This window comes from Myotis nattereri, assembly GCF_964212035.1.
Source record: "Myotis nattereri genome assembly, chromosome: 2".
Lineage (NCBI taxonomy): Eukaryota > Metazoa > Chordata > Mammalia > Chiroptera > Vespertilionidae > Myotis > Myotis nattereri.
The window spans coordinates 17594153-17608574 of record NC_138076.1 but is presented as its reverse complement, the minus strand read 5'-3'; the positions used below and the strand labels follow the sequence as shown (position 1 = coordinate 17608574).

General features: G+C 39.2%; 2 protein-coding genes across 2 annotated transcripts in view; one reads left to right on the top strand and one right to left on the bottom strand.

Annotated features, from left to right (window-relative positions):
* The window catches only part of GTF2E2 (general transcription factor IIE subunit 2), a 95828-nt gene that overhangs the window by 5699 nt on the left and 75707 nt on the right, over positions 1–14422 (top strand). The window lies entirely within an intron of this gene.
* Positions 1701–11257, bottom strand: SMIM18 (small integral membrane protein 18). Its single transcript, XM_081084600.1, has 3 exons — positions 11190–11257; positions 3605–3685; positions 1701–2749 (listed from the first exon to the last, which is right to left on the bottom strand). The coding sequence occupies exon 3, from the start codon at positions 2711–2713 to the stop codon at positions 2417–2419; it is 297 nt and encodes a 98-aa protein (XP_080940726.1). The 5' UTR covers positions 2714–2749; positions 3605–3685; positions 11190–11257; the 3' UTR covers positions 1701–2416.

Sequence of the window (14422 nt, the reverse complement as noted above, 5' to 3'; positions counted from 1 at the left end):
TGATGCTGGGGTCCGGCCTATGGGTACTGGGCAAGATGGGCCGGACATGCCCTGGAGCCCTCCCGCGGTCCCTCATCGGCCCCGATTGTGCACTAGTGGGGTCCCTCGGCCTGGCCTGCGGGGATCGGGCCGAAACTGGCAGTCTGACATCCCCTGAGGGGTCCCAGATTTCGAGTGGGTGCAGGCCAGGCCGAGGGACTGTGCACTGGACCTCTAGTAAAATATAATACGTGTATAGTCAATGGAATTCCAAGAAATAAAACTGCTGTTATTTCTTAACAGGTGTTGAGTGATCCTATCTTGACTTTTATTTTGCAGTCTTTTCTACATTGGGTATCTTAGTCCTTGAGAGTGTGAATATGAGAAGCAAACTGAAAGCACAAGCTCAAGAAATGCAGTTTAGGGGGTGTACTAGTAAGTCTTAGCTTGAAGATAACCTGACCCTTCTTAGACCTTGTATTTCAACAGTTAGTCCATGTTAAAAAAAGAAAAAAGTTTTTATTTATTTTTAGAAAGAGGAAGGAAGAAGGATAGAAAGATAGAAACATCGATAAGAGAGGAAACTCATTGATCAGCTGTCTCCTGCACACCCCCTACTGGGGATTGACCTGCAACCCGGGCATGTGCCCTGACCAGGAATTGACAGCAACCTCTTGGTTCCTGGGTTGATGCTCAGCCACTGAGCCACACCGGCTGGGCAACAGTTAGTCCATTTAATAAAATTTTTATGCAAGTTTACTTGTGACCTTTCTGAGTATTTTGAGATTTTTGTTACAGTAATCCTACTTTCAAAACGTGTAAGTTGTCTTCAGTAAACTAGAAAATACTGCTTTTTAATAAGTAGAGACTTTAAGTGGAAGTATTTTTATTACCAAAATACATGTAGATGTAATACTCTTTTTTTAAAAAAAAATCTTTATTGTTGAGATTATTACAGACTAGAGGCCTGATGCAGGATATTCGTGCAAGAGTAGGCCTTCCTTTCTCCAGCTGCCAGCACTGGCTTCCCTCCTGCCGCCGGCACCCGGGACCCGGGCTTCCCTCGAAAAGGGAGGCCCCGCCCACCCGCTGCAGCCTGCTGGTCGGTGGCCTGGGCCTCCCTCTTTGGGGCGATCGTGGAGCCCCCCATTTGATTGCCCGCCCCTGGCTGGTGGCCTGGGCCTCCCTCTGTGGGGTGATCATGGGGCAATGGCTGGGCCCCCAACCAATCACATTCCACTGCCTTGACTGGCCTGGTGCCAGTGGGTGTCATAGCCTGGTCCTGGATGGTCGTCCCGCTGTTCGACCTTAGGCCAATTTGCATATTACGCTTTTATTATATAGGATGTTCCCCTTTTCCCCCCATTGCTCCCCTCTATTTTTTTAATTGATTTTTTGAGAGGAGGAAGGGGGAGGGAGGGATGGAGGGAAGGAAGGGGTGGGGAGAGAAACACTGATCAGTTGAGAGAGAGAGAGAAACATTGATCAGTTGCCTCTTGTATGCACCCTGATCTGGGATCGAACCCCCACAACCTGGGTATGTGCCCTGACCAGGAGTCAAACCCGTGTGACCCTTTGGTGCACGGGAAGATACTCCAACCAGCTGAGCCACACTGGCCAGGGCATAGTACTCTATTTTTTAGTCCACATAATTTGTTTAGATATAAGTTGCTTTGGCATCATTAGCCTTGCTTATATTTTCCAGTTTCCCTTTTGCTGCTTAATATTGAATTCTAGGAATCTTTCATCTAAGTTTTTTTTAATATATTTTATTGATTTTTTTATAGAGAGGAAGGGAGAGGGATAGAGAGTTAGAAGCATCGATGAGAGAGAAACATTGGTCAGCTGCCTCCTGCACACCCAATACTGGGGATGTGCCTGCAACCAAGGTACATGTCCTTGACCAGAATCGAACCTGGGACCCTTCAGTCTGCAGGCCGATGCTCTATCCATTGAGCCACGCCGGCCGGGCTATCTAAGTTTTTAAAGTGTCATTTTAAAGAGATTGGTAAGTTATTCACATTTATGAAGTTTTACTGTATATTTAATGAAAGGGATACACACACACAATACATATTTAACTTGTCTTTTTCTTCTAGTACAGCGGTTCTCAACCTGTGGGTCATGACCCCTTTGGTGGTTGAATGACCCTTTCACAGGGGTTGCCTAAGACCATCCTGCATGTCAGATATTTACATTACGATTCATAACAGTAGCAACATTACAGTTATGAAGTAGCAACGAAAATAATTTTATGGTTGGGTTACAACATGAGGAACTGTTTTTAAAGGGCCAGAAGGTTGAGAACCACTGTTCTAGTAGAAATCTCTTAATCATTCAAAGTCAGTCAATTTTATAATAACAGTTGGTCTCAGAAAATTTTTTTCTCCAAAGTTGAAGGCTGTTTTCAGAGATTTTGCTCATCTTATGTAGAGTGCTAGACCACTTCAGTTTCACGTTTTCTGATGTTATCCATCATGCTTCTAAGAGGGTTAGGTTCACTTTTCAAGTCTTTCACCGTTTTGTTTTTTACACAGCAGCAACAGTCAAGCACTTCATAAAGGAAAGCCAGCACCACTAAAGATACCACTGTAAATATAAATAAAAGCAGAATGACAAAGCAGGCAGTGTTCCAGTTATCATGGAAAGGGTAAATTTTTTGAACTTGAAAACCAAGGTACTGATAAACAGATGTGGTGGTTTCATTCCATAGGCTGGAGCTCAGGGAGGCCATTCTTAGGATTCCACTTCTTGTATTGTTCTTTTGAATCTATAAAAAGATAGAAAATGAATATATGTAACCAGACTCTACAGATTTAGCAATCCAAATCTCAGTGCTAAGATTTGTTAATAAATTTATATAGGCGATCTGAGTCTTCCTTATCTGCCAGAATTAATGCCTGAATGGTATTTATTAATTCAATAAGTAAATTTAAAAACACATTTAATGGTGTTAATTTTTTCTTTTAAAAAAATGTATTGATTTTAGTGAGAGGAGCGGGAGAGAGGGATAGAAACATCAATTATGAGAATCATTGATAGGTTGCCTCCTGCACATCCCCTAATGGGGGGTCTAGCCTGAAACCCGGAAATGTGTCTTTTTTAAAAAAAAAAATATATTTTATTGATTTTTTACAGAGAGGAAGGGAGAGGGATAGAGAGTTAGAAACGTCGATGAGAGAGAAACATCGATCAGCTGCCTCCTGCATGCCCCCCACTGGGGATGTGCCGGCAACCAAGGCACATGCCCTTGACCGGAATCGAACCCGGGACCCTTGAGTCCGCAGGCCAATGCTCTATCCACTGAGCCAAACCAGTTCTGGCGGGAAATGTGTCTTGATCGGCAATCAAACTGTGATCTCCTAGTTCAACAGTCAACCACTGAGCCACAGTGGCCTGGCTAATTTTTTCTGTATCTATGCCACTGTAGTCTGTAAACCATACTATATATTTCTGTGTATATTATTTGTTAAACAAGTATGTATTTTTAATATTCATACACTGAAATTAACTGGGAAGGGAAAAAAGGCAGCTGCATTGGTTTAAAGTTTGACTAAAGAAGTGGTCAGGAACTCTTTGCGTTTTAAAGTTATATTCTTTAAAATGCCCTTGTGGATCCTCTCACCTTCTTAGTTCTGTGTATTTTCGGCTCCTATTTCCACTCCTTTAAACTTCAAGGACAGGGACCTGAATCAGGGAATAGTGGCTGAGTGAAAAATAGTAGAGAAAGAAAAGTTAAATTAAGTTGCCTATGAAGAAATTAAAATCTTAGTTTTATTTGTGTCTAAATGTTTCATGTGCCTAAATGACCTATACATATATTTTAAAAAACAGGCAAATTTAATGCCCCAAAGTTATCATTTATTGAATTATTCCATTTCACAAAATTAGCTAGTGAGTTAAAGTTTCAGTATTCTTGCATTAACTTTTGCTCTTGTTGACCTGAGATTTGTTGCCCTGATTTGAGAGTGTTAAAGATTAAAACCTAAAGCCATCTATCTATATATATATAAAAGGTTAAGGGACCATCCGACCAGCAGCTATGATGCACAGTGACCACCAGGGGGCAGACACTCAATGCAGGAGGTGCTGAGCTGTGGTGACTTGGCAGCAGCGGTTCTCGGGTGATGCACCCCGGAACCAGAGAGGAGGTAGCCGATTCTGGGATACATCACCCGAAAACTGCCCTCTAGCAATCCAGGACCCTTTGGGGGATGTCAGAGAGCCGGTTTTGGCCTGATCCCCACAGGCCAGGCAGAAGGACCCCACCATCCGGAGGGACCTTGCTCACTCCACAGATGCTCTTCAAGCCTCAGCACCGCCTCAGCTGACTGAGAAGGGGCTGGCAGAGAAGAGACCTTGGGAGGTTGGCTCCAGGGCATGTACGGCCCATCTCGCCCAGTCCTGTTCTGTTGGCCACTTTCTAATTAATTTCCTTTCAATCTGCATGAATCCATGCACCGGGGCACTAGTAACAATATAATTCCTTTAGATTTCTTTGTTTCCTTTATAGATATAATTTTAAAACTTTGGGCTTGATAAATTGATATCTTCTAAGGTTCTTGTTTTCTGAAGTCAGATTTGCTTGACAAATCCCTTCACCTCTCTGGATGGACTTGGTTCCTTCTTTCATGTGTTTTGAAGGTTAAGTTGATGATCTGAGGCCAAAAGTAAAGGCTTCAATTTATTTTTCTTTTTGGATTTAAGAATTCTTCAGGTGTTTTTTTTTTTGTAAAATATATTTTATTGACTTCAGAGAGGAGGGAGAGAGTGAGAGAGAAACATCAATGATGAGAGAGAACTATTGATCAGGCTGCCTTCTGTATGCTCCACACTAGGGATCAAGCCCTCAATCTGGGCATGTGTTCTGACCGGGAATCGAATTGTGACCTCCTGAGCCACACTGTCTGGGCAAGAATTCTTCAGTTTTATGGTGCTTGGGATCCTTTATCTTGAAATGAAGGATAACAGACTAATGTACCGTAATTGAACCAATTGCTTCTATTAGTTCTGGGACATACAAAAATACGTTGTCTGTAACCCAGTATGTGTTACATTACATCATTTTCAAACTGTATCTGGAGAATTAGCCTTTCAAAGTTACCCTCTTCTGGCCTTTGAATTTTTTTCTTCTGAGCATTTTTTAAAAATATGTTTATTGATTTGAGAGAGAGAAACATCAAAGTGAGAGAGAAACATTGATTGGTTGCCTTCCACATGCACCCCAACTGGGGATCAAACCCAAAACCTGGGTATGTGCCCTGACCAGGAATTGAACCAGTGACCTTTAGGTGCACGGGAAAATGCTCAATCACCTAAGCCACATCAGCCAGGGCCAGAGCATGTTCTTATAGAGCAGTGATGGCGAACCTTTTGAGCTTGGCGTGTCAGCATTTTGAAAAACCCTAACTTAACTCTGGTGCCGTGTCACATATAGAAATTTTTTGATCTTTGCAACCATAGTAAAACAAAGACTTATATTTTTGATATTTATTTTATATATTTAAATGCCATTTAACAAAGAAAAATCAACCAAAAAAATGAGTTTGCGTGTCACCGCTGACACGCGTGTCATAGGTTCGCCATCACTGTATAGAGAGCAGGGTTGCAATGTTGACAGCTCCAGGGAGCACCATTCATATTGTATTGTGGGGTGCCATTCACATAGAGTTATATAATGTAGATTTCCTGATAGGCTACCCCTCTAACTTCTCCATTATTGCTGCCTCTGTTCTAATCATCATGCACACAAATAGTCAAGTAACCCACAATAACAGACTAAATGGAAACATAAGTCCTTTTTGATCCAGTCTTTCATGGCACACACACCCCCCACAATAAGTTCAGCTTTGGAACTCCTTTAAGATTTTTAGCACTACTAAGATGCAGATATTCCTGGGAGGGGTAACACACTTTGTTACAGTTATTTTTACTTCAGTATGAATGAGTTTCAGGCCCTTTTTGAAAAGCAGAGCAAATAGAGAGGGAAAGGAAGAATAGTAGGTCCTTGGGGAAGTAGGGGACAGTGCCACTTATATGGGTAGGTAGAATAGGAAAAAATGACATAAGGGTCTATGTAATAATTTTGCTTGTGCTATCCCTGGGACCTTTCCAGTATTGATGAAAGTATTTTTTAGATTTTTGGTTAAGGCCTTTCAGGTTGATTCCTTTTTAATCTCTGGGGGGAAAAAAATCTGAGGGGTTTTCTTCTAAATCTGCATTAGCAGTGACTACAAGGAAACAGTAATAGGGAGGGAGGAGAAAGAGTGAGGCAATTTCCACATTATGCCCCTCAAATTAGTTTAATCTACCTTATTAATTAACTTTATGTTAATTTAAAGTGTTAGTATACTATTGATTTCAGAAATATCATACAATTAAAAAAAAATCTAAAAGTTTTACCCAGAATCCTATCTCCCAAACATATCAAACTTTTAATTATTGTTCTTTCTTCCTAGAAATTGGCTATATAAATCTATAACTCATACATGGTTGAAATTATACTGAAATTCTTACTTTGTATTTTAATCTATTATGAGTAGGCCTTTTTTAAATTTGTTTTGACTTTAAAATGGGAGAATTTGTAAAGACTAAGTTACTTTTTCAAAATGAGATTTAAAAATGATTAGAAAGTTGGTTTAAGTAGCTTCATATTCTGTTTATTTTTGAGGTATAAATGAATTGCTTAAAATTTTTTCAGGCCCTTTCCCCCATACATAAATAGAAGGAGGGAGTGGAAGGGGAGGAGAGGAAGTAGGGGCAGGCAGGCAGGCAGACACACAACTAAATTATTTGAAGTTAACTTGTACCCATTAGTGAACTATTTTTATGGTTAAAGTTAATATAGACTATCAACCCAATTGACTATTATTCATGAACTAGAGGCCTGTTGCACGAAGATTCGTGCAGTAGGCTTTCTTTCCCCTGGCTGCCAGCACCAGTTTTCCTCTGGTACCTGGGACCCAGACCTTCACTCTGGCCACCGCCTTCCATCTTCGCTCTGGACACAGTCTTCGCTGTGGCTTGAGCCTTCAGTTTTTGCTCCTCGCTCCAGCGGGAGTCTTCAGTCTGGCCAGAGCTGCTCCCGTAGCTCCTTCTGCCTCCCACCCTCCCCCTCATAGCTTGATTGCTGCTTCGCCTGCAGACCTCGCACACGGGCTCCTGGGTTCCAGGGGGCCACCTTGCGGCCTGGCTTTCCGATCACGATCACGGGCCGCAGGCAAGGGGGCTCCTGAGTCCCAGGGGATCGTCTTGCCTGCGGCCTGGCTTTCTGGCGGCTCCTGGGGTTGCACACAGGGGCCTGGATGGTGGCTCCTGGTGTCCTGCCCTGCCTGCAGTATGCAAATTAGCCGCCATGTTTGTTGGCGGTTAATTTGCATATCATGCTGATTAGCCAATGGGAGGCATAGCGAAGGTACGGTCAGTTACCATGTTTGTCTATTATTAGATAGGATGAGGTAATTGTGTGGTGATATGGAAAGATTTTTAGGATATGTTAAGTGAAAAGAGCAAGGTACAGTACAGCATGTATAGGAAAGGGGGAAATATATATTTTTATTTGCTTGTATCTGCACAAAAATCTTGAATATACAAACAGTGATTACTTGTGGGCTTAGGTGGACAGTAGATTTGGGGGGCAGGGGTGTGTGTGAGATTTCTCTAGATATACCTGGTTACATTCTTTTAGGTTTTTAAAAATATATTTTGATTGATTTCAGAGAGAGAGAGATAGGAACATCAGTGATGAGAGAGAATCATTGATTGACTGCCTCTTGTATGCCCCACGTTGGGGATCAAGCCTGCAACCTGGGCATGTGCCTTGATTGGGAATCGATCCGTGCTCCTGATTCATACTGCTCAACAACTGAGCCACACCAACTGGACATTCTTTTAGGTTTTGAACCGTTTGACTATATTACTTACTCAAAACCAAATATATTTTAAAAGTATTCCTTACCTTTGGCTTTTAAAAATCTATTGTGTTTTATATCTATTTAGTACATTTATTGAGATTTCTGGATTCTAAAAAATTAGGATTATCAAACACTGTCTTTTTTTTTTTTTTTTTTAAATCCTGACCCAAGGATATTTTTCCATTGATTTTAGAGAGAGTGGAAGAAAGATGGAAAGACAGAGAGAAACATCGATGTGAGAGAAACACATCGATTGGTTGCCTCCTGCATGAGTCCTGACTAAGGCCCAGGCTGGGGAAGAGCCCGCAACTGAGGTATATGCCCTCGACTGGAATCGAACCCAGGACCCTTCATTCCACAGGCTGACGCACTATCCACTGAGCAAAACCAGCTAGGGCAGGGGTGGGCAAACTTTTTGACTCGAGGGCCACAATGGGTTCTTAAACTGGACCAGAGGGCCGGAACAAAAGCATGGATGGAGTGTTTGTGTGAACTAATATAAATTCAAAGTAAACATCATTACATAAAAGGGTCTTTTTTTTTTTTAGTTTTATTCATTTCAAACGGGCCGGATCTGGCCCGCGGGCCGTAGTTTGCCCACGGCTGAGCTAGGGCTAACACTGTCATTTTGATTAGACTGCATATCTTATTCATATAGATATGCTTATCATACATAATGCTTGTAATAATGCAGTGGACAGCAGTGTATGCCATCTCCCAGGGCATTGTAAGCTTTGCTAGAAGCATCTAAGCAGTTTAGGAAAGAGTATGTACATGTCAGGTTTATGTTACAAATGATGACAGTGTGCCCCCTGTAAGTGCATTGATAACTGATGAGCAGCTTAAAACATTCACTTTCTAGTTAGCTTTTGGGAATAGCTGAAAATAGTAAACCCTTATAATATGGAGTCATTTTTCACCTTATATTTCATGTGATTTATTTTTCTCCCAAAGTACAGTAGAGCTCTAGTGATTTTTTGTGTTAAATTTAGGGTAAAATGAATTTACTTTGGAGTAGACATACCTAGACATGCAAAAAGATATTTGCCATTAGGATTTTTTTAATATCCTGAGACTATATTTTTGAAACTAAAATGTAAATTTATATCAAGCAAATGCTATAAACATGCCTTTTGAAAAGTAAGAGAAAATGGCAAAAAAAAACCCACAACAAGACAAAGAAAAGTCTGTACTTTTTTGCATCCCTCTTAACCCCTTTAAAATTTCATTATAGCCCTAGCTAGTTTGTCTCAGTGGATAGAACATTGGCCTGTGGACTGAAGGGGTCCCAGGTTTAATTCTGGTCAAGGGTAATTCTGGTCATGCCTGGTTGTGGGTTCAATCCCCAGTTAGGGGGTGTGCAGGGAGCAGCCCATCAATGATTCTCTTTCATCATTGATGTTTCTCTCTCTCTCCCTCCCCCTCTCAGGAATCAATAAAAATATATTAAAACAATAAAGTAAAATTTCATTACAGGAATGGGAAGTGTTAAGGTAAATACCATATACTTCTTTAGTTTGTTATTTTTGGAATAATTACCTTCACGTATTTTTCCTCCCATTTCAAAAGGTTCTAGTGAAATTATTTATGGGGCTAAGACTAGGAACTGTTTTGAAACCTTGAATTGCCAAATCAGAATAAATTTATGCTTTTGCTGTATTTATGGTAAAAGCCCTTGAATTGAATTTTCTAGTGCCTTTTAAGCATGTCACTTTGAAATATGATCAATTAATAAAAATGGCCTTTACAAATAGAGCAATACACTTAGCCTTGGAACTCTCTGAGACAGGCCATGCCTCTAGCCAGTTCAGTGAAACAGCAATGAGCCTACATCTGTGCTAACTAGAGATGTGTTACCAGGGAAATGTAGACTGATTATGGTTTTAAAACAATGTAGGTGGTAGGGGGTTTAGTTTACAGTTTACCTGAAATTTGAGTTACAAGTTAACTTTTTGTTTTTTTGTTTTTTGCAAAGTAGTTTTTATTTTATCTGCGACTCTTTTTGGGTACCCATACTTTGTATGGCAAACAGGAATGTTTTCTAGGTAACAAACCCCATTGTGCTGAACCTGGAGAGATCTAATATCTTCTTATAGCAACCTGTAGTCTTTATAAGGGACACTTTACTTATAATAGCTATATGCAGGCTAAGAAATAAAAGAAATAAAAATTATGAAAAAAAAAAGTTCTTTAAATAGATTCACCCAGCAAAGAAAAGGGCAGAAGTTGGATCTTTAGGTCAACATTTATAGGTAATATCTTTGAACTCTAGCATCTACTAAATAATGATATTTTCATGCTTGAATATTATAAAATTAGAAATTTGGTCAGCAATTGCTACTGATTTTTAGTAGACATGAATGGTTAATCTGAGCCATGAAAGTAATATTAGTACTTTGAAAGGTACTGTACTATCCTACCTTAACCAGTTCCTTGGACATATTTTTATTTCTAAATGCAGTGAATTAGTAAGACTTCATATTTATTGTGAGGGTAAATTTGAGAATAACTTTAACATCGAAGTTACTGTTATATCTTTTTGTGCCATATGCAAAAATGAAAGGCTATTTCAAAAAGGTTTTCATTTAAAAATAGCATAACTTGAACATTACAGTAATGTGGACTTTAGGATTTTACTTATGTAAGGAAATTAAAATGTTAGAAAGTCTGAAGCTCTAGAAATTATCTATTTCTTTATAATAAAATGCAGCCTACATAATGGTACCTTTATGGTCTTTTTATTTTTATATAAATATCACAGTTGTGATTTTTATAGATTCACAAAATCAAATAAATCTGAATTATTTTCTCATATTTGTTAACATATATCAAACTTTTTTGTAAGCAACTGCTTTTTACTAGCCAATATAATTTGCACATATATAATCAGAAAGCTTTAGTCCAAGATTCGCTTTTAGTTTAGATTTTTCTTGAAGAAAAATCCTTTGTTTAAGGCAGACCAAACTGCTGAAATGAAATAGTTCAGAGAAAATAAAATTAGCAAATAACCATTTAAAATCAAATGCTTATGGTTTACTCTAAGGTCTGGCTATAGATCCGGTTAAAGACAATGTCATGAATTTTCCATTAAGGCACAGATGGTAAGGGTGCTCTCAAATAGCACAGCCAGTCTTCATGTTTCCATAATAAAATCCTGCCAAGCAATGAAATGAATACATTGCTTATTTTGGTTTTTAGTAGGAACAAAGCTTTCTGCTTGATTTTTATGGTAAAATATTTTTATACTGCATCATAAGGACATGTATTACTGAATGAAAAAAAATCATATAAACCTACCTCTTGTCTGAAGGGCTGCTGTTGAAGCGATGGTATCGATGGTACAGTCTGTTTGTAATGCAGTCTAGTGCACAGCCAAGATGGAGCTGTGCTTCTATTGGTTGAACCACAGGGCAGCTGACAGTTTCCTCTACATTCATTTGCATTAAGTCCTGCCACCCTTACGAGTAAATCATACATAAACGTGAATAAAGCTGTCTGGGATATCAGCTGTCATCCCTTTTCTTGCCTTATTTTTTGTCCTTCAGCTAAATTCCTGCATAGGAATTTGTAAGTTAGCTATAAATTGATGTTTCCTCATTGTTCAATATTTAAGATCCTTCAGTGAATATTTCAGTGCTGGGCTTGAAGATAATGTTGAGAGAGGTAGTAACCTAGGACACAAACACAGCCCAGGGTTATCAGCTTTATGTTTTCTCCAGGAAGTGTGCATACAATTTTATAAATTATATATATTTTTCTTTCATTATTGTGTTTTATTACTCGCATTTGGTAGTTTAATAGAGGAAAAATTCTGAGAAAAAAGAGAGAAATAAGGTTTTTGGTTTTACTAGTTGAGAGAGGATAAGTATACCACCCACATTAAAAAAGCAGTCTGTGAAATGTATTTAATTTTTTTAATCCCCAGACAAGGATATGTCTTTTTTTTTTTTAATTGATTTTTAGAGGGGGAGGGAGACAGAGAGAGAGAGAAACAACCATCTGAGAGAGACACATCAATGGGTTGCCTCCCGTGTGTGCCCTAATCAGGGATCAAACCTGAAACCTGAGTATGTGTCCTGATCAGGAATTGAACCTGCCACCTTCTGGTGTATGGGACCATGCTCCAAACAACCAAGCCACGGCCAGGACAGCCTGTGAATTAAAATGGCAAAAGAACTCTGTTTGGATGTTTGAAATAGAATGTTTTTATTTATGGTGTATTATTTAAAGTTGTGGTCTAAGCATAACAGAATCAAGGTTTTTAATTATGGGAGTGGCTATTATAACAATAGGCTGTGTAAATGCTTGCTATATAGACTTATTTTAATTATAGGTAAATCACATTCTGGGGCCATAAAATATTGAAAAAACAAAACATTTCAGAAGTACACATTTTGTTTGTTTGTTTTACACCTGAGGATGTTTTTCCACTGATTTTTAGAGTGGGAGAGAGAGGGAAAGACTGAGAAAAATATCAATGTGAGAGAAACACTTCGATTGGTTGTCTCTTGCATGGGTGCCGACCAGGTCCTGGGCCGGGAAGGAACCTGCAACTGAGGTACGGGCCCTAGACCGGAGTAGAACCTGGAACCCTTTAGTCCAAAGGCCAACGCTGTATCCACTGAGCCAAACTGGCTAGGGCAGCATTTATTGTTTACTATAGCTAGTAATGAGTTAAATGCTGGAGACCCTCTGGTAAACAAAACTATGTGGATTGTGATTGACCATTTAGTGCTTAATCTAAATATACTCATTTTTTTTTTGTCCTCCCAGCTAGTTGTTTATACAGGATACACTTTATATTACTTTACTAAAGTTAAACAAGAAAACATTAGATGTACATTTATAAATTTCCATACTCTGACAAAATAGCCAATTTCTGATGGCATAATCTGTGTAAAAGGCCAGTTATACAAGGCATTATCACAGGGTTTACCCCTGGATTTGAATATATATCCTGCCACTTACCATTCTGTTTTTGTTGTTATTGTTTAAAAGTGGACAGTAGTATCTAAATATGATTTTGGGGAGGGATTTAATGGAAAAAATAATTTAGCAGGGCTCTTGGCAAATAGTAAGTGTTCAATGAAGCTTAGTTACTACTATTGTTATAAAGGCCCTGGACATCTGAAAAAGGAACCATATAGGTAAGTAGTATTTCATAATTTAAAAAATGAGTGGGAAAGTACACCTCCATGGCATTCTCATTCTTACTATTGATATTTTGGGAAATATTAGTAAAGTAGACTTTAATGTGTCAAGTAAGCTACCAAAATTGTAACAGTTATTTTTAGAGGAAAATTGCATGCGAAGTCTCATTTTAGACTCATGAAAGCATATTCAATAAAGCCTTTTCACTAATCTCAAGGGAGTATTGCCATCTAGAAGCTGTTCTTTTGGATCTCTGACAGTTGTTACATTTGACTTGTGGTTGTTCTAATGTATTCTTTTGCTTAAGTTATTATTACCAAGCTGGTGCCAGACATTGACTCTCCCCCATTTTATTTAACCTCTGCTCTTATGTATCAGCCACATGGGAACTTCGTAATTTCTGACCTGATGCCATGCTAATAGAAAGTGTACTTCTGAAAATTTTTTTTTAAGTATAGATGATGGCCGAAACCGGTTTGGCTCAGTGGATAGAGCGTCGGCCTGCGGACTGAAGGGTCCCAGGTTCGATTCCGGGCAAGGGCATGTACCTGGGTTGCGGGCACATCCCCAGTGGGGGATGTGCAGGAGGCGGCTGATCGATGTTTCTCTCTCATCGATGTTTCTGACTCTCTGTCTCTCTCCCTTCCTCTCTGTAAAAAATCAATAAAATATATTTAAAAAAAAAAGTATAGATGATGAATTTTTTTTACCGGTTCTTGCTTGTGACTAAAGGAATGCATTTGTGCTGCAGGGTAGCATTAGGATTTGTGCCTGTAAGAATGCAACAAAATGATAGATGTTCTGAAACAAATAATCCTCTGTACAGATTGCCCCTCGTTTCATGCTATCATTCTTTCTAAGCATCCAGGTTTATGCAGTGGCAGTACTTACAGTTCTTATTCCTAACTTATCTCTAAAGTTTACTTTAAAATAGTTATGGTATCATTCTTTTTATTTTATTAATGCCCATTTGTTTTAACTTAAAAGCAGAAATTGATGTCATAAGTGATAAATTGAACTTTTTTTTTCCAATTAAATCTTTATTGTTCAGATTATTGCATTAGTTACTCTTTTTTCCCACCATAACTCCCCTCCACCCAGTTCCCACCCCACCCTCCGCCCTCACTCCCCACCCACTGTCCTCATCCATAGGTGCACGATTGTTGTCCAATCTCTTCCCTCACTCCCATACCCCTTCCCCCCCCCCAAGAATAGTCAGTCCATTCCCTTTCTATGTCCCTGATTCTATTACAATCACCAGTTCATACTGTTCATCAGATTATTTATTCACTTGATTTTTAGATTCACTTGTTGATAGATGTGTATTTGTTGTTCATAATTTGTATCTTTACCTTTTTCTTCTTCTTCCTCTTCTTAAA

What these genes read in the sequence shown, in the direction of transcription:
- SMIM18 (XM_081084600.1), bottom strand. Translation starts at nt 2,713, where the DNA reads ATGGCCTCCCTGAGCTCCAGCCTATGGAATGAAACCACCACATCTGTT.